The 27726-nt window shown below is 43.7% G+C and overlaps 1 protein-coding gene across 1 annotated transcript in view; it reads right to left on the bottom strand.

Annotated features, from left to right (window-relative positions):
- Positions 1 to 27726, bottom strand: part of NCKAP1L (NCK associated protein 1 like) — a 164956-nt gene that overhangs the window by 118857 nt on the left and 18373 nt on the right. The window contains exons 4-15 of the mRNA XM_075265865.1: positions 27529 to 27585; positions 26204 to 26346; positions 25201 to 25291; positions 24389 to 24526; positions 17092 to 17140; positions 15432 to 15588; positions 11599 to 11655; positions 9948 to 10044; positions 9748 to 9857; positions 4588 to 4720; positions 4188 to 4269; positions 2656 to 2714 (exon numbers count right to left, since the gene is read on the bottom strand). Of these exons, the coding sequence (XP_075121966.1) occupies positions 2656 to 2714; positions 4188 to 4269; positions 4588 to 4720; positions 9748 to 9857; positions 9948 to 10044; positions 11599 to 11655; positions 15432 to 15588; positions 17092 to 17140; positions 24389 to 24526; positions 25201 to 25291; positions 26204 to 26346; positions 27529 to 27585 (1173 nt within the window). The remainder of the gene's footprint in view (positions 1 to 2655; positions 2715 to 4187; positions 4270 to 4587; positions 4721 to 9747; positions 9858 to 9947; positions 10045 to 11598; positions 11656 to 15431; positions 15589 to 17091; positions 17141 to 24388; positions 24527 to 25200; positions 25292 to 26203; positions 26347 to 27528; positions 27586 to 27726) is intronic.

The following is a 27726-nucleotide window of genomic DNA, read 5'->3' as shown; positions in this document are numbered from 1 at the left end:
TGTTCTGTAGAGATCACTTCTCTACAGAAATATCAGTATCATTACAGACAGGATAGCAATGAAATGTAATACATGTTATAAAGCTGGAGTCAGATAACATAGAATCCACTATTCACAATAAGTGATGATCACTGCTCCCTCTCCCTGCACAAAGACCTATGCACAGATAACACAGCATGTAGTCAAGACCCCGCAATAGAACTCAATAGGTAATTTTCTAACTGAGTCTTAACATGTCCATGTGGCTGCTACAGCAAATCTCTGAGCTGCTGTTCACAGAGCAGACCCACAGTTCAGACAAGAGGCGACCCTTGTATCCATGAAAGGAAGATAGAATACTACAATTTACAATCAGAAGATAAAGGCTATAAACCTAATAACTTGTAGAGCTGATTCTACAGTTTCCAAATATGCCATTATTATTCAGCTTTGGAGCCCCATTCTCATCTAAATTTTTGTTTATTCACATGCAAATAAAGGGAAAAGGGGGAATCAGGGGCATACTATGGGGGGGGCAATTAATTTAATGAAGGTGGCACTTGGGTTTTATTAAGACTAAGGCCTCACGTAGCGAGCTGCAACAAAATAGCGTTGCAGGAAAAACCGTCGCAGTAGCACATTGGGTTTTTTTCCCGCAGTGCTTTTCACTTTCTGCTTTCATTATACCTATACGGAAACTGCCGGTGTTTTCGTAGGTGTAATTGATATGCTGTGATTTCCAAAACCCCAGCGGTTTTGGAAATCACAGTGTGTTCACTGCACATATTTTTCCACAATGTGTGGATGGGATTTGCTAGAATCCCATTCACTTTGCAGGAACTGTAAATTGTCGGGTTTTCCCGTGGTGTTTTCGCCATGTGAGGCCCCATCCCCACTTTGTGGTAAAATAAAATACACGCTGTAATTTCCAAAACAGTGTCGCTTTTGGAAATGGCAGCATACCTATGGAAATGTCGGCAGTTTAGATATAATTAAAGCAGAAAATACGTTGAGGAAAGCTCTGCAAACTTTCTGTGCAAAGGGCTGCAGGAAGAAACGTGATGCGTCAGGGCCCGCAGTGCTTTTTTGCTGCAGGACACCACGTGGGGCCTTAGGCTTAGGGAGTTTTCCAGCTAACTTATATTGATGATCTGTCCTCAGAATAAATCATCAATAAGAGATAAGTGACCCACTGATCAGCTGTATGAAGGGGCTATGGCACCTGTTCATATCACATGTTGTCTGTTTATAGTGACTGTGTGATGTAGTTCCAGCCTTCTCACATAGACATGTATAGGACCAAGCTGTAGTTACATTAAATGGCCGCTATAAGATGTATGACACTATATAAACAGAGAAGGGGTCACGGCGCTTACACAGGTCCTACGGTTCATTCAAACAGCAGATTCTTCCCTTATTCTGAATCCCATTGAAAACAATAAGTGCAGGACGCTGGGAAAAAAAAGTGTCCTGCTGGATCTTGCTGCGGATTCTGCAGCTGATTCGGAGGCCGCGGCTTAAGACTCCGCACTGGTTAGACCATTTATTTGGGTCTAATCAGTGGTGGAAAGCCATAAGGGCCTGCTGATGCTCTATATCCACCACCGTGAGCCAGTGGGGGGGGGGAGTAGAGAATAAAGAGGAATCTTCCTAAAATTCTTTTTTACTTTCTGATGTCTGAACAGGTTCTATCTACATGTATGGAGTGGACTGTATTACAGGCCACTCCAGTAGGTCCGCCTCAGCAAAATTTTCTACTACAGATTGTCAATTTTCCATGCGAGCTATCTTCTTTGAGATGACCACCACCCTACAAGACCACATTTTTAATGTAATTTAGTTTCACTGTATTACATATGGATGGCGGCACTATTTCCATCAGTATCTTGCTGGGCCACAAAGAAGGCACTGTTACCTTGCGGATAGAGGGTGTACCCCTGGCACATTAGAGGCCTAGTGATGAAGCTGAAACAGGCAGACATGAAAAAAGTTGAAAGCTGGAGCTGAACTTTCTCACCAGGGCCCATAGACCCCCTCTAAAAGCATTTTTGCTCTTTAGAACATTCTCAAGAGGTAACTAAGGACTGATTTGGGTAATATCAATATAAAAATAACCTGTTGATCTAAGAACTTGGAAGTACTCTTGTCACAGCAGATGTAATCCCAATTGTGTCCCCATCAGTATTTCCAAAGTAATGGAAACAGGATGAAAGTAGGTCCAAACCATGTTCCAGACCTGACTTGTTCCAACCTGTTTCTGAACTTTGGGGACTGGAATTGCAAAGCCAAGGTGTATTAGCGCATGAGTTGTTTCATCTATTTCCATTATGGGAGCGCAGCGGGTTTTCAATTTTAATGACAGTCATGGTGATGATACCAAAGACGGAGGCAGAGCTCTTTAATTGAAATACTGCACATTGCTTATTTATATTTATTACAAAGCAGAATATATAAAACAGACGAACAATCCCTGCAAACACAATGAACCATGTAACGAAACAAATAACATATGTTCTGTTGTAGTGACCTCTAGTGGTGAGCAGCATTATGGCACATTGAAACTTGTGAAATGTAACCTGAATTATCTACTATGTTTTCATCAGTAATCTGCCATATGCATTAGCAGAAACAGGAGATCATAGAAGTGTGTTTAGGAGCGTTTTGCTGCTTCATTACCTGTAGCCGGAACCAGTCAAGTCTTAAAGCTGTAAAATCAAATGGCTCATTGTCTTCAACTGCAGGAGAGAAAAATGACAAAATTTATAAAAATACAAGATGAAAGGTTCTGGGATACATACGATATCACATCTATGTTAATACAGGCACATATGTCCAAAATAAGAACACATGTATACACTAATATACTTATTGTGGAAATTTGCGACCGCAGACACAGGATTCTAATCTATATTAAATAACTAATCCTTATAGCTCATCCAACATTCACCATCACCTGTATTCTTCACTCTAAAGACCCTTTCATTTTAGAGCAGTGGTGCCCAAACTACAAATCCCAGCTTGTCGCTGTCAGGGTATCACAGAAGCAGTAGTTTTGCAAAGACTGGAGAGGAACAGGTGCGTAACTGTATGGGGCGCAAATCTGTATAATACTATAGTGCATATTATCACAAACGTACAGAGGAGAAACCTTGTCATGTCTCTCCTTATACATGATTAGAGAATGTGGATACAATATATTATACATATGTGGATATAATATATTATACAATCATAGGTGATTGTGGATACAATACAATACAATATTGATAAAGAATTATATTCAGCCTTTATATGGGCCATCTGTGAGAAGGGCAGAGAATACACAAACTGCATTCAGGGGCTAACCTGAGCAGGTGCAGAGGGTTCAGTCACATCTAGGCCCAGAAGTCTTAGGAGGCCCATAAGGTGTCTCTGCACAATATGAGGAGCCAATATACACAGTCCAGTCATATTAATGTGACCACAACAATCGCAGAAGGCACGTGTCATCAGCCATCTGGGTGCACTCATCATTGTGGAAGGCACGATGGATCCACACATGTATGCATCTATCCTTGCGGACCATGTTCACCCCTACATGTGTAATGTTTTTCCTCAGGATGATGCCATCTACCAGCAGGACAATGTGATGTGTCATAAAACTCGCAGTGTACGTGCGTAGTTCGAGGAGCACCAGGATGAGTTTACCATACTCCCTTGGCCAGTAAATTCCCCGGTCTTGAACCCAATCGAGAATCTGTTGGACCACCTCGATTGGGTTGTTCGTGCCATGGATACTCAACCGCGTAACCTAGCGCAGCTGGACACGGCACTGGAGTCAGCATGGCTCAACATCCCAGTGAAGATCACCACAACATCCCCTCTCTGCCTGCACGTCTCGTAGCGGTCTGCTCTGCGAAAGGTGGTTATTCTGGATTTTGACAGATCGTCACATTAATTTGACTGGACTGCATATAAGCATGGTTGGGGGACCGGATACAGATTTGCATTGGGGCTCAGGAGCTTCATGTTACATCTCTTGCTCCAGTACAACCAATGGGAAAGATAGGGAGGATGCTCTATACAATCTCTGTACAATAGAGTTTGATTGCATAACTAAGCAACAAAAGGGGACAAACTTGTATTTTTTCTATAGGCCCCCAAGGTGCACCTTCTGCAAAAAACACGAGGAACAATGGAAGCCCGTAATTATGTAAAATGTGTATTACCTTGCTTTACATTCAGGGCGGACAACGTGCTCACAAAGGATGACATGATGATAGATTCCTCTTCTGGACAAACAGTCAGATTCTAGAAGTAACATGCAGGGAATATTGGAATATATTCAGAATCAAGGTGGTTCAGGATCAAGCAAACATGAGGAATATCGCAGACTGCTATTGATTTTAATAAAGGACAAATAAATGACTTAATAATATTGAATTCTTTAAAGGGACCTGTTTTGCTATAGGTGTACATTATATGGCAAATAGAATTTTTTATCTGAACAGTTTATTAGTATTATTACCTGTTGATTATTTTAAGATTAGGTCTGTTAAATACATTATTATATAACATGTAGAAAAAATAGCATATAATTTTATAAATGTACAGTATGTTGTCACTTACCTGTATTATGTCACTGAGGACCAAAGCATCAAATTTAGCCAGATACTGTATATGATAACGCTGAATGATAGGCAGGTTCTTCCTCAGCAGTACCCGAACCTCTTCAATTAAAAACATCAATTCGGCGATGTTTCTAATACAGAAATATAGAAAGAAGAAAATCATAAGGTTTCAGATATATTGCACTGGAGAGTATTCAAATGTGTAAGAGGATCTGTCACCAAGTACAAAGCACAAAATGCCATCCTATAATTCTCGCTGCGCCCTTGATCAATTTGTAGCTTTTATTTTTTTTATTTTTGATTCAAAAGATATAGACCAAGAAAGATTATATGTGAACTAGCTGTGATTCACCAAGTGGGAAGAAACCTTTGTTTTTCTCATAGAAAATAAAGGAGATTGTGCCAACATGAATCAGAGCGAGTTTACGTGTAATCCTGCCCGAATCCATATCCTTTGGATGGATGGATTTTGTATTTAGTCAATGATGTATGTATGTACTTAACCTGGCAATAGTCAATGAGTGCAATTTATTAAGACTGGCGCAAGATAAGTTCGGTAAGTTCGGACGGAGTTTTTTGGTCCAGAACCTGAGGTGGAGGCCGCCTCAGGTTCCTGACCAAAAGCCAGGTAGCCGCGACTGAAAGCCGGTGCACTGCACCAGCATCCAGCCACGCTCTCTGCTCCGAATTAGGCCCAATGAGTGGGCCTAATCGGGAGGGAGTGTCTTTAGACCGAATCACAATGCAAAACGGCCTGAAGAATGAGCACCTAATGAGCACCCGGAAGAAACGGCTCCCGGAAAAAAGACCTGAGCGGCTGTCTTTTTGGTCAGGATTTTGAGGCGGATACGGCCTCAAAATCCTGACCAAAAAACTCTGTGTGAACTTAGTCCTGAGTTTTGCCCTAAGTTCACTACCAGACACATGAGCCCATGTATACGTGTATGTATGCAGCCATAGAAAAGAATGGGTAGCAGACTGACAAAGCAATCAGTTCTGTAGATGCGAATTGCGTGGTGCATGTTAGCACAAGAATTGCAAATTTTTGTGCCATTTATACTGTAATAACTAAGCACAAGGTTAAAAATTCCACACATAAGCAGGAAACAGATTTCAAAAGTTTTGAACCTTAGGTCAGGTGAAGACTTTTGATTAAAGCTTGCAATTTAATTGCCATCATAACCTTTATTAAACTATATCATAGTATGAGCACCATGCCATACATGTAATAGAGACTGTGCTTGGTATTGCAGTTGAGCTCCAAAGGTACTGAGCTGCTGCTGTACCATGTACCAATGAACGTGGCGTCATCAGCACAGAGAAGAAGCTGCATTGCTCATACGTGTCATGGCTTCTTCAAATTCATGATCAGTGGGGATTGTCGGCCTCTGACCCCCCACTGATCACATATTGATCACCTATCCTCAAGATAGGTCAACAATATGTAAGTTCTAGAAAACTCATACAAGTCCTGGATTTAGACTTTGTCAAGCCTTCAACAATTACTCAGGGCCCCCAATTCCTAGGGGATTCTCTAGGACAAAAGCTCCAGGAGCACACTAACATTACCCTGAATTATTTAATTGTTTTTCCTATTTGTTTGCGAATCCCAGGCACCACAGTAGCTCCAGATATACCAACTTTAAAGGGATCCTTCCATCCTGGGTTACAATCTTCTAGGCCTCAGGCAGAGCCGACTGCACATGCCCGCGGACACAAGAAAATGGCCGCTTACTCAGTAAGCTGTGTAAGAGGCCATTTTCTTGTGGTCGCTTACACAGTTTACTGATTAAGCGGCCAATTTCTTGTGGCCGATTACACAGCTTATGAGTAAGCAGCCATTTTTCTTGTGGTCGCGGGCATGCGCAGTCGACTCTGCCCGAGGACTAGACAATTGAAACCCAGGACGGAAGAAGACGCAGGGAGAGGCCGTTCCAGAAGAAGATGGAGGCAGCACTTGAGATTTCGGGGCCCGCCTCTAGTGCTGTGAGAGAACTCATTTGCATACTGAAGAAAACCGGGATTTCTATCAAACGGCGGCGTGGAGAAAACATCTAAAGGTAGGAGAAGAATAGCCTTTCTTAAGGCTATTCCTACGTGTTAGTCAGTATAAAAGGGTATCCAATAGAGATGAGCGAACAGTGTTCTATCGAACACATGTTCGATCGGATATCAGGGTGTTCGCCATGTTCGAATCGAATCGAACACCACGTGGTAAAGTGCGCCAAAATTCGATTCCCCTCCCACCTTCCCTGGCGCCTTTTTTGCACCAATAACAGCGCAGGGGAGGTGGGACAGGAACTACGACACTGGGGGCATTGAAAAAAATTGGAAAAAGTCATTGGCTGCCGAAATCAGGTGACCTCCATTTTAGACGAATAGTGGATTTCAAATCCGGGTCATATGAGAATGTGAACTTTGTGACTATGAGACAGGGATAGCTGTACAGGCAGGGATAGCTAGGGATAACCTTTATTTAGGGGGGAATGTTATTAAAAATAACTTTTTGGGGCTCTATCGGGTGTGTAATTGTGATTTTTGTGAGATAAACTTTTTCCCATAGGGATGCATTGGCCAGCGCTGATTGGCCGAATTCCGTACTCTGGCCAATCAGTGCTGGCCAATGCATTCTATTAGCTTGATGAAGCAGAGTGTGCACAAGGGTTCAAGCGCACCCTCGGCTCTGATGTAGCAGAGCCGAGGCTGCACAAGGGTTCAAGCGCACCCTCGGCTCTGATGTAGGAGAGCCGAGGGTGCACTTGAACCCTTGTGCACCCTCAGCTCTGCTACATCAGAGCCGAGGGTGCGCTTGAACCCTTGTGCACACTCTGCTTCATCAAGCTAATAGAATGCATTGGCCAGCGCTGATTGGCCAATGTATTCTATTAGCCTGATGAAGTAGAGCTGAATGTGTGTGCTAAGCACACACATTCAGCTCTACTTCATCGGGCTAATAGAATGCATTGGCCAGCGCTGATTGGCCAGAGTACGGAACTCGACCAATCAGCGCTGGCTCTGCTGGAGGAGGCGGAGTCTAAGATCGCTCCACACCAGTCTCCATTCAGGTCCGACCTTAGACTCCGCCTCCTCCGGCAGAGCCAGCACTGATTGGCCGAAGGCTGGCCAATGCATTCCTATGCGAATGCAGAGACTTAGCAGTGCTGAGTCAGTTTTGCTCAACTACACATCTGATGCACACTCGGCACTGCTACATCAGATGTAGCAATCTGATGTAGCAGAGCCGAGGGTGCACTAGAACCCCTGTGCAAACTCAGTTCACGCTAATAGAATGCATTGGCCAGCGCTGATTGGCCAATGCATTCTATTAGCCCGATGAAGTAGAGCTGAATGTGTGTGCTAAGCACACACATTCAGCACTGCTTCATCACGCCAATACAATGCATTAGCCAGTGCTGATTGGCCAGAGTACGGAATTCGGCCAATCAGCGCTGGCTCTGCTGGAGGAGGCGGAGTCTAAGGTCGGACCTGAATGGAGACTGGTGTGGAGCGATCTTAGACTCCGCCTCCTCCAGCAGAGCCAGCGCTGATTGGCCGAATTCCGTACTCTGGCCAATCAGCACTGGCTAATGCATTGTATTGGCTTGATGAAGCAGTGCTGAATGTGTGTGCTTAGCACACACATTCAGCTCTACTTCATCGGGCTAATAGAATGCATTGGCCAATCAGCGCTGGCCAATGCATTCTATTAGCGTGAACTGAGTTTGCACAGGGGTTCTAGTGCACCCTCGGCTCTGCTACATCAGATTGCTACATCTGATGTAGCAGTGCCGAGTGTGCATCAGATGTGTAGTTGAGCAAAACTGACTCAGCACTGCTAAGTCTGCATTCGCATAGGAATGCATTGGCCAGCCTTCGGCCAATCAGCGCTGGCTCTGCCGGAGGAGGCGGAGTCTAAGGTCGGACCTGAATGGAGACTGGTGTGGAGCGATCTTAGACTCCGCCTCCTCCAGCAGAGCCAGCGCTGATTGGCCGAATTCCGTACTCTGGCCAATCAGCACTGGCTAATGCATTGTATTGGCTTGATGAAGCAGTGCTGAATGTGTGTGCTTAGCACACACATTCAGCTCTACTTCATCGGGCTAATAGAATGCATTGGCCAATCAGCGCTGGCCAATGCATTCTATTAGCGTGAACTGAGTTTGCACAGGGGTTCTAGTGCACCCTCGGCTCTGCTACATCAGATTGCTACATCTGATGTAGCAGTGCCGAGTGTGCATCAGATGTGTAGTTGAGCAAAACTGACTCAGCACTGCTAAGTCTGCATTCGCATAGGAATGCATTGGCCAGCCTTCGGCCAATCAGCGCTGGCTCTGCCGGAGGAGGCGGAGTCTAAGGTCGGACCTGAATGGAGACTGGTGTGGAGCTATCTTAGACTCCGCCTCCTCCAGCAGAGCCAGCGCTGATTGGTCGAGTTCCGTACTCTGGCCAATCAGCACTGGCCAATGCATTTCTATGGGGAAAAGTTAGCTTGCGAAAATCGCAAACTGACAGGGATTTCCATGAAATAAAGTGACTTTTATGCCCCCAGACATGCTTCCCCTGCTGTCCCAGTGTCATTCCAGGGTGTTGGTATCATTTCCTGGGGTGTCATAGTGGACTTGGTGACCCTCCAGACACGAATTTGGGTTTCCCCCTTAACGAGTTTATGTTCCCCATAGACTATAATGGGGTTCGAAACCCATTCGAACACTCGAACAGTGAGCGGCTGTTCGAATCGAATTTCGAACCTCGAACATTTTAGTGTTCGCTCATCTCTAGTATCCAATGATAGGATCCCTTTAAGGCCAGGGCCCAAAGTGGCATCAAACACAGTGGTAAAACCCACAGTGTTTTAAAGTCCCTGCAAACTGTCAAATCCCATCCACACATTGCAGAACAATATGCACGGCAGAAATACTGCGATTTCCAAAACCACTGCGTTCTTGAAAATCGCGGCATGTCAATTATACCTACAGAAACGCCAGCGGTTTCCTTATAGGTATCATTTAAGAAGAAAGTGCTGAGGAAAAAAAACTCGTAACGTTTCTACCCACAATGTGAGGTTTTAGCCTTAAAATCATTTAACAGCTGACGAGCCGAACAAAGCTTTCTGAAATCTGATCAATGCCATGAAAAAAATAGATTTATGACATCTTACACATCTACGTAGTCTTCTGGTGTCTTGGTTTTGGTGACATTCTCAGCATGACGTACCAGCCAGTTAATCTCATCCCGACAAAAGGATAAAGCCATAAATGCGAAGAGAGCCTGATAGAAATAATAATTCAATATTATTAGGCGTTCTAAAATATATTTATATTAATGTGAATACCTGAAAACCTATTGAAGAGTTATTACCTTCGGACCTAAAAGGCCTGGTTCATCAGCTAAGATATTCTCCAGCTCCTTCACTGCCACTCTAAGGAACATACGTCTGGCACGGTGAAAATGGCCACTTTGGGGATAAGTAATTCATTATTAGTCACATAAATCTTGTATATGCAAAGAATTTCTTTAGTAATACCTTATAAGCTTTGTAGACTACAATAATGCCAGGGTAATATATAGTATAGGCAGTGCTGTATTTTCTTTTTCTTTCCAAGTTAGCAGATCAGATGAACACCCAAGCTGAGTTTTCAGTGATCAGCTTGAGAGTTCCTTTCATGTTATGCATAGGGCCACAGGTAAGCAGGTTCATTCCCCAGTTGGCCCCTGAGCCAGGGTAGACCCCTATACCTCCACTCCTTGCTCAAGCAGTGCACAAGGTACACTGTACTACATACAAATAGACAGTGTACAGTATCTGTCAGCCATATAATATACTGGGTAGATTATTGAACATACTACACAGTAGAGATGAGCGAGTACTGTTCAGATCAGCCGATCCGAACAGCACGCTCCATAGAAATGAATGGATGCACCTGCTGCTTCCGCTTTGACCAGATCGGCTGATCCGAACAGTACTCGCTCATCTCTACTACACAGTTTATCATTACATAGACACACGGAGGGGATTTATCTGCTATAGATGGATAATATTGTGGAGCACATTTGGTGCAAGGAACTTTCTTGTACCAAATATTCCCCACAACTCCCCGTTCTGCACCTCGCTCACCATACAGTGTCCATATGGGAGAAGTACGGCGGTCAGAGTGGGGATGACTAGGGATAATATATTCATTATAGCTCACATCACCTTCTGGCATGAGCTATCATGGACATTTATGGCAGTTCCTAACTGGTGTTGATCTCCATTCAGGCACATGGGAGTACGTCTGATTTATGAAGAGGCTAGAGCCAGTCTTAATAGATCTGCCCTGTTTGTGTGGTTAAGGCGTGCCAATGTCTGCACTTCTGGGCCCCGGCTTCTGACATCTTTCAGCTTCTTGATGCTGCCTGAGGCCTGATACTGTGTTAACATGAGCTCAAAGCAAGAGAAAGGGCAACAGGACAGAAACAAACTGAGAAAAGGATGAGGCATAAGGACCTCACCACAACACTGACTATACTATATATCACCAATTCTATCTATTACTATTTTTATTTATATAATATTGTCATTTAAAAAGTCAAGTGGTCTAATGTGTCTACATAAGGAAGAATCATTCTCTGAATTCAATATTTTTAAAACTTTGAACAATTTCTTCTAAAATATGGTCAGGGACTAAGAAAACTCCTTAAGGAGTAGGCACCTTTGCAGAAGTATGGAGACTTACAAGCCATTTTCGCTCCACTGGGGGATTCTGGGGAATATGCAAATCTGTTTTCCAGGATGTAATTAGGAACCAGATCAAAACAGCGCTGTCCACAGCTGGGAGTCTGTTCCTTTTGGAATAGATATACTAGTTTGGCAATAATCCCTCATCATGGTATTAGGCTATCTGAAGAGCCATGCCTGATGTTTAAGGGGGCTGTCCTAGAGTCAGCAAGCAGAGGCAATGTTTTCCTAATGACATCCTGGAAAACAGATTTGCATATTCTTCTAAAATATAATACTAGTAAGCCTGACCTGTTTGTCATGAAATGTTCTTTGCACTCCTTCACATCCGCTACTCGTTTTCCATACCTAGTAACAAGAGATGACACAGACAATATCAATACAATTCATTATATAATTCATTATAATCAATATAGTTCATGCATTGGGTATGAGGCCTACAATGAAATTCAACACAAACTTATCATCTGCCATTGCAGGATATGTCCATAAGTATACTAGTGCATCTCAATAATATTAGAATATCATCAATACGTGGAGAGGCCTCTGTACACAATCCAAGCGGCTTGAGGTCTAGTGTGAAGTTTCCACAGTCAGTGATGGTTTGGGGAGCCATGTCATCTGCTGGTTGAAACTAGAGATGAGCGAACACTAAAATGTTCGAGGTTCGAAATTCGATTCGAACAGCCGCTCACTGTTCGTGTGTTCGAATGGGTTTCGAACCCCATTATAGTCTATGGGGAACATAAACTCGTTAAGGGGGAAACCCAAATTCGTGTCTGGAGGGTCACCAAGTCCACTATGACACCCCAGGAAATGATACCAACACCCTGGAATGACACTGGGACAGCAGGGGAAGCATGTCTGGGGGCATAAAAGTCACTTTATTTCATGGAAATCCCTGTCAGTTTGCGATTTTCGCAAGCTAACTTTTCCCCATAGAAATGCATTGGCCAGTGCTGATTGGCCAGAGTACGGAACTCGACCAATCAGCGCTGGCTCTGCTGGAGGAGGCGGAGTCTAAGATAGCTCCACACCAGTCTCCATTCAGGTCCGACCTTAGACTCCGCCTCCTCCGGCAGAGCCAGCGCTGATTGGCCGAAGGCTGGCCAATGCATTCCTATGCGAATGCAGACTTAGCAGTGCTGAGTCAGTTTTGCTCAACTACACATCTGATGCACACTCGGCACTGCTACATCAGATGTAGCAATCTGATGTAGCAGAGCCGAGGGTGCACTAGAACCCCTGTGCAAACTCAGTTCACGCTAATAGAATGCATTGGCCAGCGCTGATTGGCCAATGCATTCTATTAGCCCGATGAAGTAGAGCTGAATGTGTGTGCTAAGCACACACATTCAGCACTGCTTCATCAAGCCAATACAATGCATTAGCCAGTGCTGATTGGCCAGAGTACGGAATTCGGCCAATCAGCGCTGGCTCTGCTGGAGGAGGCGGAGTCTAAGATCGCTCCACACCAGTCTCCATTCAGGTCCGACCTTAGACTCCGCCTCCTCCGGCAGAGCCAGCGCTGATTGGCCGAAGGCTGGCCAATGCATTCCTATGCGAATGCAGACTTAGCAGTGCTGAGTCAGTTTTGCTCAACTACACATCTGATGCACACTCGGCACTGCTACATCAGATGTAGCAATCTGATGTAGCAGAGCCGAGGGTGCACTAGAACCCCTGTGCAAACTCAGTTCACGCTAATAGAATGCATTGGCCAGCGCTGATTGGCCAATGCATTCTATTAGCCCGATGAAGTAGAGCTGAATGTGTGTGCTAAGCACACACATTCAGCACTGCTTCATCAAGCCAATACAATGCATTAGCCAGTGCTGATTGGCCAGAGTACGGAATTCGGCCAATCAGCGCTGGCTCTGCTGGAGGAGGCGGAGTCTAAGATCGCTCCACACCAGTCTCCATTCAGGTCCGACCTTAGACTCCGCCTCCTCCAGCAGAGCCAGCGCTGATTGGCCGAATTCCGTACTCTGGCCAATCAGCACTGGCTAATGCATTGTATTGGCGTGATGAAGCAGTGCTGAATGTGTGTGCTTAGCACACACATTCAGCTCTACTTCATCGGGCTAATAGAATGCATTGGCCAATCAGCGCTGGCCAATGCATTCTATTAGCGTGAACTGAGTTTGCACAGGGGTTCTAGTGCACCCTCGGCTCTGCTACATCAGATTGCTACATCTGATGTAGCAGTGCCGAGTGTGCATCAGATGTGTAGTTGAGCAAAACTGACTCAGCACTGCTAAGTCTCTGCATTCGCATAGGAATGCATTGGCCAGCCTTCGGCCAATCAGCGCTGGCTCTGCCGGAGGAGGCGGAGTCTAAGGTCGGACCTGAATGGAGACTGGTGTGGAGCGATCTTAGACTCCGCCTCCTCCAGCAGAGCCAGCGCTGATTGGTCGAGTTCCGTACTCTGGCCAATCAGCGCTGGCCAATGCATTCTATTAGCCCGATGAAGTAGAGCTGAATGTGTGTGCTTAGCACACACATTCAGCTCTACTTCATCAGGCTAATAGAATACATTGGCCAATCAGCGCTGGCCAATGCATTCTATTAGCTTGATGAAGCAGAGTGTGCACAAGGGTTCAAGCGCACCCTCGGCTCTGATGTAGCAGAGCTGAGGGTGCACAAGGGTTCAAGTGCACCCTCGGCTCTCCTACATCAGAGCCGAGGGTGCGCTTGAACCCTTGTGCAGCCTCGGCTCTGCTACATCAGAGCCGAGGGTGCGCTTGAACCCTTGTGCACACTCTGCTTCATCAAGCTAATAGAATGCATTGGCCAGCACTGATTGGCCAGAGTACGGAATTCGGCCAATCAGCGCTGGCCAATGCATCCCTATGGGAAAAAGTTTATCTCACAAAAATCACAATTACACACCCGATAGAGCCCCAAAAAGTTATTTTTAATAACATTCCCCCCTAAATAAAGGTTATCCCTAGCTATCCCTGCCTGTACAGCTATCCCTGTCTCATAGTCACAAAGTTCACATTCTCATATGACCCGGATTTGAAATCCACTATTCGTCTAAAATGGAGGTCACCTGATTTCGGCAGCCAATGACTTTTTCCAATTTTTTTCAATGCCCCCAGTGTCGTAGTTCCTGTCCCACCTCCCCTGCGCTGTTATTGGTGCAAAAAAGGCGCCAGGGAAGGTGGGAGGGGAATCGAATTTTGGCGCACTTTACCACGTGGTGTTCGATTCGATTCGAACATGGCGAACACCCTGATATCCGATCGAACATGTGTTCGATAGAACACTGTTCGCTCATCTCTAGTTGAAACACAATGTCCGACTTTCATTTGCTCATTTTCATAGAATTTTATTTATCATTACTTTTGTCAGATTCAAGTTATTTCTGTGACCATTGTGGGTTTTTTTTCATTAAACGAGGCGTACCAACAATTTTGCCCACGTGTGTGTGTGTATATATATATATATATATATATATATATATATATATATATATATATATATATATATATTATATATATATATATATATATATATATATATATATATATATATATATTGTGTGTGTGTGTACAGTTGAATTTTCTAAATATAACTGTGGGACAATATGACATATACTTAATATAAAGTAGTATAACTGAAGTCAGCAGGTAATTCCACACAACTTTAAATATCCTCAATAGCAAGGCAGGATACACATACCTTGGAGAGCAGTATTGTGGTCAAGCACAGTACACACCTTCACTCACTCTCAATGTGATTTTCCTTTATCACCACACATAGTCTCATTATGAGGCGTTACCCTTCTCTTCTGTACACCAGGTGGCAGTCTTACTCATTAACTTTGGTGGTTGGTTTTTTGGGTGTGATCGCCCACTTTAGGATACATTGGATAGCGTTCCATAACCACTTGTACGACTCACCAGCACTCACACAGAGCTGGGACCTGATCTAAATACAGCGGTCAACAATGTCTTTGTAGTCTATGAATATCTACATCAGTTTTTAACCCTTTTACAATGTTTCTCTGCTAAATGGTTTTTACATTGTGTATATATAAGGTCCCTTTAATGGAGAAATTATTTCCATTAATAATTACAGTTTAATAACCTGTAGTTTACATATTATTGATAACATACCCTTTTAAGCTGCCAAAGAAATCCTCAGTAACACGATGTATTAGCAGAACATCATCCCGGATCAGTGTGATACAGTGGGAACCCTGAAGTGCCAATTTCCAAAGCTCTAAGCTTGCCTGGTGTGCGTTCAGTGCGGTGTGTGACAGCAGAAATCCAACTAGAAGCAGAAATTTACAATTATTACTGTATGGCCAGGTGACTGCTGAGTTATATGCATAAAATAACCTCAAAGATGTCTCCAGCTGAATGAAATAATTGCCCTATATATTTATAAGCAAACCTTTGACTTTTAATGGTAAGCTTCCTTAGGTATATGACAGATGGCACTTCTCCTTTTTACTTCAAACCTCTCATGGTTTTGGCTTCAAAAATGTCATCACTAAAACTTAATCCTGTGTCTTTATCCTTAGATCGTTGTGAGTTAGGCTATATTCACATGGCGGTGTCATAAAAAAGCATACAAAATTGTGTTTCAAGGGGCTGGATCGCTCTGCTGTTTGGCATTTGTGGGGCACCAGTTTTCACGGATCCCTCATGGACAGAAATAGGATATGTCCTATTTTTTTTATTACTCAGTTTACTAAAGTTTTAAAACAATACAAATATAATACACTATAGAATGAGAGTATAACGTGTTCTCAAACAAACAAGGGAAAGCAAACCACCAGTAACCAATGTATCCCACCTCCCACCATGACTTATCACTACCTGCAATTAGAGTATGAACCAATTAGGGTATATTCACATGGCAGGTTGGTTTCCACCTTGTAAACTTCCGTGCAGCTAGGCCTTGCAGTGCACCGGCATTGAATTACGCCATACTGATTAGGCCGGAATGAATGGGCCTAAATAGAAGCGTGTCTCGAGCCACGGAATCCGCGGCAAGATAGGGCATGTTGCGTCTTTTTTCCACTACCAGCTAGCGGGAAAAAAAAAGCGAGCAGCTCCCACTGAAGTCAATGGGAACCATTTTTGCAAGCGGATTCTGCCTCAAAATCCACCTGCAAAAAACTCTGTGTGAACATACCCTTACACCAACCCTATAGGTTGTCGGCAATGTAATAATTCCTGGGAATACCACAGCATATATCTAGAAGAGTCATGTACTGTGCCTGCAATGATGGTGCCAGGAAAATGCCTGTCCACAGCTGACCGAGGCGCCAAGGGCGGGTAGTGCTTAAGGGCATGAGCACCGAGTCTCAACTGTATAATACAACAGAGAACTGCCAGCTATGGCGGCCGCTCAGCATCTCAGATGCCATATTTAAATACCTGACATTGTTGGGAAAGGATTAAAAACTGAACTTCTGGGGTTTCCACCCTCTACTAATCTTTCTAAACCTGACATTTCTATTTCAGATTGAGGTAGTACCAAGTAGCAAGCCCTTTGTTATGGAGTCAGGTTTATCCTGAACTCCATATCTTCAATAATTTGTATGATCAGGCCACCTTCACCTCAAAAATATCCTTATTTGCTCATAAATTGTAAGCTATTGTGACCAGGGCCTTCACCCCTATTGTTTTAAATGTAGATTTATGCTTTATACACTTCTAAAGCGCTGCCGAAAATGTCAGCACTACATAGGGTTATTATTACAACATATTATTAGGATTATTATTACTATTATTACTCAGAAGAATCAATAGACATATAACTTACTCAGGATCCATCGTTCCATTATCTCAACAGACAAATATTCACAAGGCATCTGTAAAAGACAGAACAGTATTTACTAGAGATGAGCGAACACTAAAATGTTCGAGGTTCGAAATTCGATTCGAACAGCCGCTCACTGTTCGAGTGTTCGAATGGGTTTCGAACCCCATTATAGTCTATGGGGAACATAAACTCGTTAAGGGGGAAACCCAAATTCGTGTCTGGAGGGTCACCAAGTCCACTATGACACCCCAGGAAATGATACCAACACCCTGGAATGACACTGGGACAGCAGGGGAAGCATGTCTGGGGGCATAAAAGTCACTTTATTTCATGGAAATCCCTGTCAGTTTGCGATTTTCGCAAGCTAACTTTTCCCCATAGAAATGCATTGGCCAGTGCTGATTGGCCAGAGTACGGAACTCGACCAATCAGCGCTGGCTCTGCTGGAGGAGGCGGAGTCTAAGATAGCTCCACACCAGTCTCCATTCAGGTCCGACCTTAGACTCCGCCTCCTCCGGCAGAGCCAGCGCTGATTGGCCGAAGGCTGGCCAATGCATTCCTATGCGAATGCAGACTTAGCAGTGCTGAGTCAGTTTTGCTCAACTACACATCTGATGCACACTCGGCACTGCTACATCAGATGTAGCAATCTGATGTAGCAGAGCCGAGGGTGCACTAGAACCCCTGTGCAAACTCAGTTCACGCTAATAGAATGCATTGGCCAGCGCTGATTGGCCAATGCATTCTATTAGCCCGATGAAGTAGAGCTGAATGTGTGTGCTAAGCACACACATTCAGCACTGCTTCATCAAGCCAATACAATGCATTAGCCAGTGCTGATTGGCCAGAGTACGGAATTCGGCCAATCAGCGCTGGCTCTGCTGGAGGAGGCGGAGTCTAAGATCGCTCCACACCAGTCTCCATTCAGGTCCGACCTTAGACTCCGCCTCCTCCGGCAGAGCCAGCGCTGATTGGCCGAAGGCTGGCCAATGCATTCCTATGCGAATGCAGACTTAGCAGTGCTGAGTCAGTTTTGCTCAACTACACATCTGATGCACACTCGGCACTGCTACATCAGATGTAGCAATCTGATGTAGCAGAGCCGAGGGTGCACTAGAACCCCTGTGCAAACTCAGTTCACGCTAATAGAATGCATTGGCCAGCGCTGATTGGCCAATGCATTCTATTAGCCCGATGAAGTAGAGCTGAATGTGTGTGCTAAGCACACACATTCAGCACTGCTTCATCAAGCCAATACAATGCATTAGCCAGTGCTGATTGGCCAGAGTACGGAATTCGGCCAATCAGCGCTGGCTCTGCTGGAGGAGGCGGAGTCTAAGATCGCTCCACACCAGTCTCCATTCAGGTCCGACCTTAGACTCCGCCTCCTCCGGCAGAGCCAGCGCTGATTGGCCGAAGGCTGGCCAATGCATTCCTATGCGAATGCAGACTTAGCAGTGCTGAGTCAGTTTTGCTCAACTACACATCTGATGCACACTCGGCACTGCTACATCAGATGTAGCAATCTGATGTAGCAGAGCCGAGGGTGCACTAGAACCCCTGTGCAAACTCAGTTCACGCTAATAGAATGCATTGGCCAGCGCTGATTGGCCAATGCATTCTATTAGCCCGATGAAGTAGAGCTGAATGTGTGTGCTAAGCACACACATTCAGCACTGCTTCATCAAGCCAATACAATGCATTAGCCAGTGCTGATTGGCCAGAGTACGGAATTCGGCCAATCAGCGCTGGCTCTGCTGGAGGAGGCGGAGTCTAAGATCGCTCCACACCAGTCTCCATTCAGGTCCGACCTTAGACTCCGCCTCCTCCGGCAGAGCCAGCGCTGATTGGCCGAAGGCTGGCCAATGCATTCCTATGCGAATGCAGACTTAGCAGTGCTGAGTCAGTTTTGCTCAACTACACATCTGATGCACACTCGGCACTGCTACATCAGATGTAGCAATCTGATGTAGCAGAGCCGAGGGTGCACTAGAACCCCTGTGCAAACTCAGTTCACGCTAATAGAATGCATTGGCCAGCGCTGATTGGCCAATGCATTCTATTAGCCCGATGAAGTAGAGCTGAATGTGTGTGCTAAGCACACACATTCAGCACTGCTTCATCAAGCCAATACAATGCATTAGCCAGTGCTGATTGGCCAGAGTACGGAATTCGGCCAATCAGCGCTGGCTCTGCTGGAGGAGGCGGAGTCTAAGATCGCTCCACACCAGTCTCCATTCAGGTCCGACCTTAGACTCCGCCTCCTCCAGCAGAGCCAGCGCTGATTGGCCGAATTCCGTACTCTGGCCAATCAGCACTGGCTAATGCATTGTATTGGCGTGATGAAGCAGTGCTGAATGTGTGTGCTTAGCACACACATTCAGCTCTACTTCATCGGGCTAATAGAATGCATTGGCCAATCAGCGCTGGCCAATGCATTCTATTAGCGTGAACTGAGTTTGCACAGGGGTTCTAGTGCACCCTCGGCTCTGCTACATCAGATTGCTACATCTGATGTAGCAGTGCCGAGTGTGCATCAGATGTGTAGTTGAGCAAAACTGACTCAGCACTGCTAAGTCTCTGCATTCGCATAGGAATGCATTGGCCAGCCTTCGGCCAATCAGCGCTGGCTCTGCCGGAGGAGGCGGAGTCTAAGGTCGGACCTGAATGGAGACTGGTGTGGAGCGATCTTAGACTCCGCCTCCTCCAGCAGAGCCAGCGCTGATTGGTCGAGTTCCGTACTCTGGCCAATCAGCGCTGGCCAATGCATTCTATTAGCCCGATGAAGTAGAGCTGAATGTGTGTGCTTAGCACACACATTCAGCTCTACTTCATCAGGCTAATAGAATACATTGGCCAATCAGCGCTGGCCAATGCATTCTATTAGCTTGATGAAGCAGAGTGTGCACAAGGGTTCAAGCGCACCCTCGGCTCTGATGTAGCAGAGCTGAGGGTGCACAAGGGTTCAAGTGCACCCTCGGCTCTCCTACATCAGAGCCGAGGGTGCGCTTGAACCCTTGTGCAGCCTCGGCTCTGCTACATCAGAGCCGAGGGTGCGCTTGAACCCTTGTGCACACTCTGCTTCATCAAGCTAATAGAATGCATTGGCCAGCACTGATTGGCCAGAGTACGGAATTCGGCCAATCAGCGCTGGCCAATGCATCCCTATGGGAAAAAGTTTATCTCACAAAAATCACAATTACACACCCGATAGAGCCCCAAAAAGTTATTTTTAATAACATTCCCCCCTAAATAAAGGTTATCCCTAGCTATCCCTGCCTGTACAGCTATCCCTGTCTCATAGTCACAAAGTTCACATTCTCATATGACCCGGATTTGAAATCCACTATTCGTCTAAAATGGAGGTCACCTGATTTCGGCAGCCAATGACTTTTTCCAATTTTTTTCAATGCCCCCGGTGTCGTAGTTCCTGTCCCACCTCCCCTGCGCTGTTATTGGTGCAAAAAAGGCGCCAGGGAAGGTGGGAGGGGAATCGAATTTTGGCGCACTTTACCACGTGGTGTTCGATTCGATTCGAACATGGCGAACACCCTGATATCCGATCGAACATGTGTTCGATAGAACACTGTTCGCTCATCTCTAGTATTTACATATAATACAATAGGATTGCTTGGGAATTGCCAGCAAAATTTAGACACATATCATATTTATTTGCTTTACACAAACAGTACAAGGAGGGAAGAACCAAATATACTATATACTATATTAAATGCAGAATGACAGTCTATGCTATTGGTTTAAGTGATTCTATTAGCATTACAGGCCCTATTCGTGTGCCCAGATGATCTATTAAGAAGCCTCTGGATAATTCGGGCAAGCCTTGTGCCATTCACAGCAAACGAAATGCCAGTCATAACAAATCTGATTCATTTTTCCTGTATCCATCACTATAAACTAAAAAGCAAGATGGACGTTATCTTTCTTCATTTTTTATTGTTTTTGATGGAAGATAAAGTTGTGTGTGCAGGGCTTTATCTTCTGAGTGAAGGTAAACAACCAAAATGGATGAAAACGTCCATCTTGTTTTTTACATTGCAGCCAGTGGTGTAACTCCCGCCATAGCAGCAGAGGCAGCTGCCACAGGGCCTGGGACATTAGCTGCTATCATTATACTCGGGGGGGGGGGGGGTCTCTTCGGACCCCGAGTATAATGATTGGCGGACCGGGAGAGGTAAGAAACATAAAAAACACTGTTACTTACCTCTCCACAATCCGTGCAGACTTCGGCCTAGTCGTCTGACGTCTCATGACCCTGGCCTGCGACCCGGGTCATGTGACGTCTGACATAATTGAAGATCGACTACTTCGGAGGCCAACAGCGTAGGAGACGGGAGATGGGTGAGTAACAGAGTTTTTTTCTCGCCCTGGGTCTCCTATTATTATACTCTGGGGTCTGAAAAGACCCCAGAGTATAATAATTGTTTATGGGTGTCCACAGTGGGACATAATACTGTGTGCAGGGGCCACTATGGGGGATAAAATTGTGTGCAGGGGCCACTATGGGGGATAATACTGTGTGCAGGGGCCACTATGGGGGATAATATCGTGTGCAGGGGCCACTGTGGGGGATAATACTGTGTGAAGGGGCCACTATGGGGCATAATGGAGTGCGCAGGAATGCGTAGGAGGGGGTCGTTGGGGGGCCCATGTCAAAAGTTCGTCACTGGGCCCTGCCATTCCTAGTTACGCCACTGATTGCAGCGAATGATGACGGATGAATTACAAATCTGCTTCATCTGCATCTGTCCTTCTGTTAGCCTTTCATTCTGTTGTTTTGATCCTATGACGGATCAGAACAACAGATAAAAAGATACTATTATGAACATAGCCTTAACAGAGAAATTAGGCCTAGTTATAGGCATATACTACTTAGAGATATGGAAATTGTCAAAAATGTGTTCGCTGAGAGTAACTGAGAGATAAAGGGGTTGCCCAGTATGTGACTCACTTATTAAGCACTAAATGGAACAAACTAACATGTGGAAAGAAATCTAAATCTGACTTTTGGTCATCTGAAACCACAACTGTACATGTAGCCTAAGATTCTGGAAACTATGACTGATGGTAAATTAGTGCAATTTTTTTTACCCTTTTTCTGACACTCACACTACTTCCTAAAAAAATGTGTAGGGCATGGTTGGGATGTAGGTGGGACCAGATTCTGATTTTTTTTTACATCCTGACACATTTTGGTCACTGGCATAAGTAACACTTGAAATCTAGTCTAGTGCTTTACTTAAGTAGATTTCAGTTTCTGGAGCTTGGGCTTTCCTAGATGTGTCACAAGCCTTGGTCTCTCCCCAAGGAGTGATGATATCCCCTTAAGCCTTTCTCTTGTAATAACTGTGGTGTAGCTGACATCAAGGAACCACAAATGAAGACTAATAAATAAAAAGCTGATCTTAAAATGTTTATGAATCCCAATAAAAGATAAAAACGGAGAATCTTCAGTAGTTGAAACCTTGTAACGGCTAACTGAAAAGATGATGATAAGCTTTTGAGACTATCTAGGTCTCTTCATCAGGCATGGTATCACAATGACAGCAATAAATATTGGAGCACTTCATAGATAAGGAGTGTGAAAGTTTTATTGTTTCCTGATTGAGATCTGGTCCATGGTTGTGCTGCCCTTATCAGGTCTGAGGGCACATTCCTTAAGTGATCTAAAATTACATAAATCCATGACATACGGTCATCATCCCGATTCTGAGCGTGTCAAAGGTTGTCATGAGTTCATTCCCACAGACCCTCCTCTCTCACCGAAAGTTTTCTTATATCCAATAATCCAAAAAGTTTCCAATACCAAAATTTTCATGTAATTTATGTTGTGATACAGTGCTAGAGAAATGTTTTGGCCCAGGGAGATCTCTAATCTGCTCTTTTATTGTATGATGATGTGACTTCATCCTCATTCTAAGATTCTGTCCTGTTTTACTAACATATAGACCACCAGAAGGACACGTGGTACATAAAATTATGTAGAATACATTTGGCATGGTGGAGATGAAGGTAACTGGGATTTTGCAACCCTCATAGTTGGGGATTTTTATCTTGTTGGTGGTCATTTTGTATGGGAAGCTCTTACATGTTCTCTGGTTGCAGGATAATGTCCGCATGCCCGCTGCCTCGGGGTTATTTTTAACTCAGACCTTTCCTTCACCCCTCATATTGAATCACTTGCACGCTCATGTCACCTCCACCTCAAAAACATCTCCAGAATACGCCCTTTCCTTACCAGAGATACACTAAAGACACTTATTGTCTCTCTGATTCATTCTCGCCTTGACTACTGTAACTCCTTACTAATCGGTCTTCCCCTCACTAAACTCTCCCCTCTTCAATCTATTCTGAATGCAGCGGCCAGGCTCATCTATCAGTCTAGATGCTACAGTGATGCCTCTGGTCTGTGCCAGTCGCTACATTGGCTGCCTATTCAATATAGAATAAAATATAAACTTATCACCCTCATCTACAAGGCTCTCCATAATGCCGCACCTCCATACATTTCCTCCCTCATCTCTGTCTACCGCCCAACCCATGTTCTCCGTTCACTCAATGACCTAACACTTACATCCTCTATTATCAGAACCTCCCACGCTCATATACAAGACTTCTCCCGAGCTGCACCACTTCTCTGGAATGCTCTACCCCGGACAATCAGATTAACTCCCAATTTCTACCGTTTCAAACACAAGCTAAAGATGCATCTTTTCAGACAGGCCTATCACAATTTCTAATGTAAACCCTTCCATAATATAATTAGAATCCCCAAAATGTAACCCTCCTTTGTCCCCGCTCCCAAATTACCCCACATGATATGATGCCATTTCAGGCTGACTTTATAGGTCCAAGCTCCATCCACATGTTAAAGGACATGACTGGTGACGGCTCATAAAGTCTTATGTTTATGTAATGACAGTCACCTCTGTTACAAAAGTGTCTGACCTCTGTATAAGCAATGCAGCCCCTGCTACCTTTTGTGTCACACCCTCTACCTCATAGATTGTAAGCTCTTGCGATCAGGGCCCTCAGTCCCATTGTGTGAAATGACTTTCTTTATGTATCTGTCTGTATTTGAACTCTACAAATTGTACAGCGCTGCGGAATATGTTGGCGCTATATAAATAAAATGTATTATTATTTAATTTATTATTGCCCTGTAGATTCAAATTGATTTTTGGAAGAGGCTTTGGTTTCAATAAAGTATACTTAGTATTTTGGTATCTGGGATGTTGAACCACAACATACATAAAAACTGGATTTTTTCTTATCTTACCGTGTCTGAAGTACATGGAGAAATCATTGCTGCAGGATTGCTGAGGAGACTTAACAACTGGGCTCCTCTCCACTGATCTGCTGACTGAGACCTCCGGCAGAATAAGAAGTGCAAGGACATCAAGGCGTCAGTAACTGTCTAAGGATGAGAAAACAAGCTCTGAGTGTTGCTGGGTTTTACCTCTTGGGTCACCCCTTCTACCTCATAGACATATCTTTCCTTCTCCATTTATCAAGTAGTATTACTTTTTACATACATGTCTATGGAGCATAGGGGGGAGGGGGCTGCTGAAAAAGACTCAACTTTCTGTGACTGAGAGAGAGCTCTTCTGACACTGCTATATTTCAAGATAAGACTATACTACTACACAAAATGGGGCAATAAATGAATTAACAGTCTCCTTCCCCCTTACCATCTCCATAGACTTACATGTGTGAGCTGGATAGCATACTATATAAATAACCAGTCTGAGTGAATAAGAGGAGGAGCACAGCCTAGTAAGTGGAGAAGGAAACAGATTCCTTTAATAAGATCTAGTACATAGTTTCTTATATTTATCCATACTATTCATTTATGAAAAGTGGTTTTATTATAGAAGGTACGCTTTAAGGCCCATTGTAAAAATGTATACTGAGATAAGGCCTATCTGCCCAGTGAATGTGTCTCAGCTGTTTCTATCTCAAGCAGCCGCAGAGACGTGTATTCTCACCACAGCCATGAAAGATTAAGCGGTGACTTTGTCATCTAGTATATACTTCTTTTATACGAATAGGAAGATAAGACAAATGTATTACTGACTTCACCTACTGTACCTTAGTATGAGGACCAAATTCCTCACTTAGTTTCTTCAGGGGGCTATCATACTCCAGTAACATCTGTCCAAGACGAGCAAATGAAGGGTCACTGTAAGGCAAAACAAAATCTGAAATAAATACACAATGAATACATCATAAATTGTTTCATCTTCTACCATCTTCATCTCCTCCAGAATACTTTATTTAGATATGTGACGTTATGTCACTATGGGTGCAGGAGAGTTTTAATGGCAAGTATATAAGCATATTTTTGGATATCAATTTAGGGTGGGATTGCATTGCTACTTTGGAGCTGTTTTTGAGATCTTTCTGCATCAATAGCTTTATAATCAACTCCATAAATGCCAGAAATCTTCTCCCATTAATTTTAGTGGAGTCAGCTAGCTTCTTTACAAACACTGTTGAATTGAACTAGCTGAAGAAAGAAGCATCTTGTCCCATCTTGAGTAAGAAAAAAGCTATCCAAATTCCATTGTAATGAGTGTAATGCCTCAAAAACGCCCTCTCTAATAAGGGAGCCTTCACACGAAGTAAACGCACGTGTATTTTTGCAAAATACACGTGTAAAAATACATGTGTAAAAATAAGACTCCCATTGACTTCAATGACATTTTACAGGCGTATTTTTACATGTGTAAAAAATATCATTGAAATCAATGGGAGTCTTATTTTTAAACGTGTATTTTTACACGTGTATTTTGCAAAAATACACACGCGTTTACTCCGTGTGAAGGCTCCCTAAGCTGTTTTTGCAGCTTGACATTCAAGAATCAGTGTGAACATACCCTTAGGCCCATTGCACTTAACCGTGTTCTAGCCGCTGACCGTGATTGAACGACACATTCGGTTTATGGGCGGCACACGAATGTCATCCGTGTGCCACCTGTGCACCGGCTGTGCTTCCATGGCCCCATTTATTCAATGAATGGGGGAAAAAACGGGATAGCACATTAACCTAGCCCATGGTCGTGTGCAAGCGGCCTTAAATTGTGCTACCTACCTCTGTCCTTGCAGCATTTCAAAAGCACAGTTGTAAAGAGCAATAAGAGTCTTTCTGTCTTCAATCCGAGACATTAGCAGAATTACAGAGAAATACGTCACTATCAGGTCCAGATAATTCTTTGTAAAGGTGTAATTTATATTCTGCAAGATAATGAAATAGGAAACAACAATGAACTATTATGAAAATGTTAAAGGGGTTTGGAGGTATCAATATTGATAACATATCCTTATATCGGTATCAGATCAGAGAGGATCCAACTGATTGAAGTGGCTGTGATACTCAGGCAAGGACTTTAGCCCCTTATTCTGCCTTTTATGTTGAATTCATGGGTTATATGGCCTGTTTACAACTCAGTCCTACTCAAGTGAATGATATTGAGCTGCAATACTAGGAACAGCCATTATACAATCTCTGGCGCTGTGCCTAGTATTCAATGAAAAAGTGTCAGCTGAATGGCGCGGGTGCCATTGTTTTGGCCCCCACTGATCAGATACTTTTGAGCTATACAAAGGTCTGATTAATATCTAAGCCTCGGAAAATGCTTTTAAATACTTACCACACTATACAGTATAGGAATGTAGTGAGTCACACAATTTATGTAACCAAAGCAAAGCAATGTGCACCAAGGTTACACATTAGTCTATATTATATAAAGATTGTGTCTTCAGTAGTTGATACTTTTATTAATGACTAACAAAAATGATGACGGATTGCAAGCTTTCAAGACTACTAGGTCTCTTCATCAGGCATGGTATCACACAATTTCTCTTTACATTTCATATTCACTGGCTAATATGGTACAAAGATACATTTATTAGTCTATATAGTCTCTGTGGTTTCATAATACACTTCATGTTTAGTGGCATGATACTTCTATGTAGAAGCAAGTCATATGCACAGCTTTCACTGAGAATGGCCATATTAAAAGTGATCAAGAGATTTTAAAGTAATTGTTATGCAGCAAATATTGCAAGAAGAACCTGAAAAAAGTTGTGTAGAAATTGAAGTTTGTACTGCCATGATACAAAAAAAAGTTTGTCTCAACTTGTATGGGGAATTTAGTAAAAACTTTCGTGAAGAACATTAAGCAGAAATTCCAGCCTTTTCTGATCTCGCAGCATGGGTTGGTGCTGATCATACACTGTGAATTTTACCTGCACCCTGCAGTTCTATAAATGGAGCTCGATTTCCTTGCTTGCCAAGAAAGTGACAAATACTCTGAGCTCCATTTTATACAATTTAATCATTATTGTAAATTAGGAGCTTTTCTATAATCTTCCTCAATTGGGCTACTTATATATACTTGGGATACTTTTACTTACAATGTCAAAGTAACACTGGCAGGCATCAATTGTATTCAGCAATTCATACACATGGTCCTGCAGGTGGAGAACAAATAGAATTAGGGTTTCACGTCATAGTATTTTATGAATATTATAATCACAAATATAATACAGTTGAATTATATGCAAAGTAACAATAATTGACAGATATTAATCAATCCTACTGTTTTAATTTTT

The sequence above is a fragment of the Leptodactylus fuscus genome, chromosome 2 (assembly GCF_031893055.1).
Source record: "Leptodactylus fuscus isolate aLepFus1 chromosome 2, aLepFus1.hap2, whole genome shotgun sequence".
Classification (NCBI taxonomy): domain Eukaryota; kingdom Metazoa; phylum Chordata; class Amphibia; order Anura; family Leptodactylidae; genus Leptodactylus; species Leptodactylus fuscus.
This window is presented reverse-complemented; position numbering and strand designations above follow the sequence as displayed.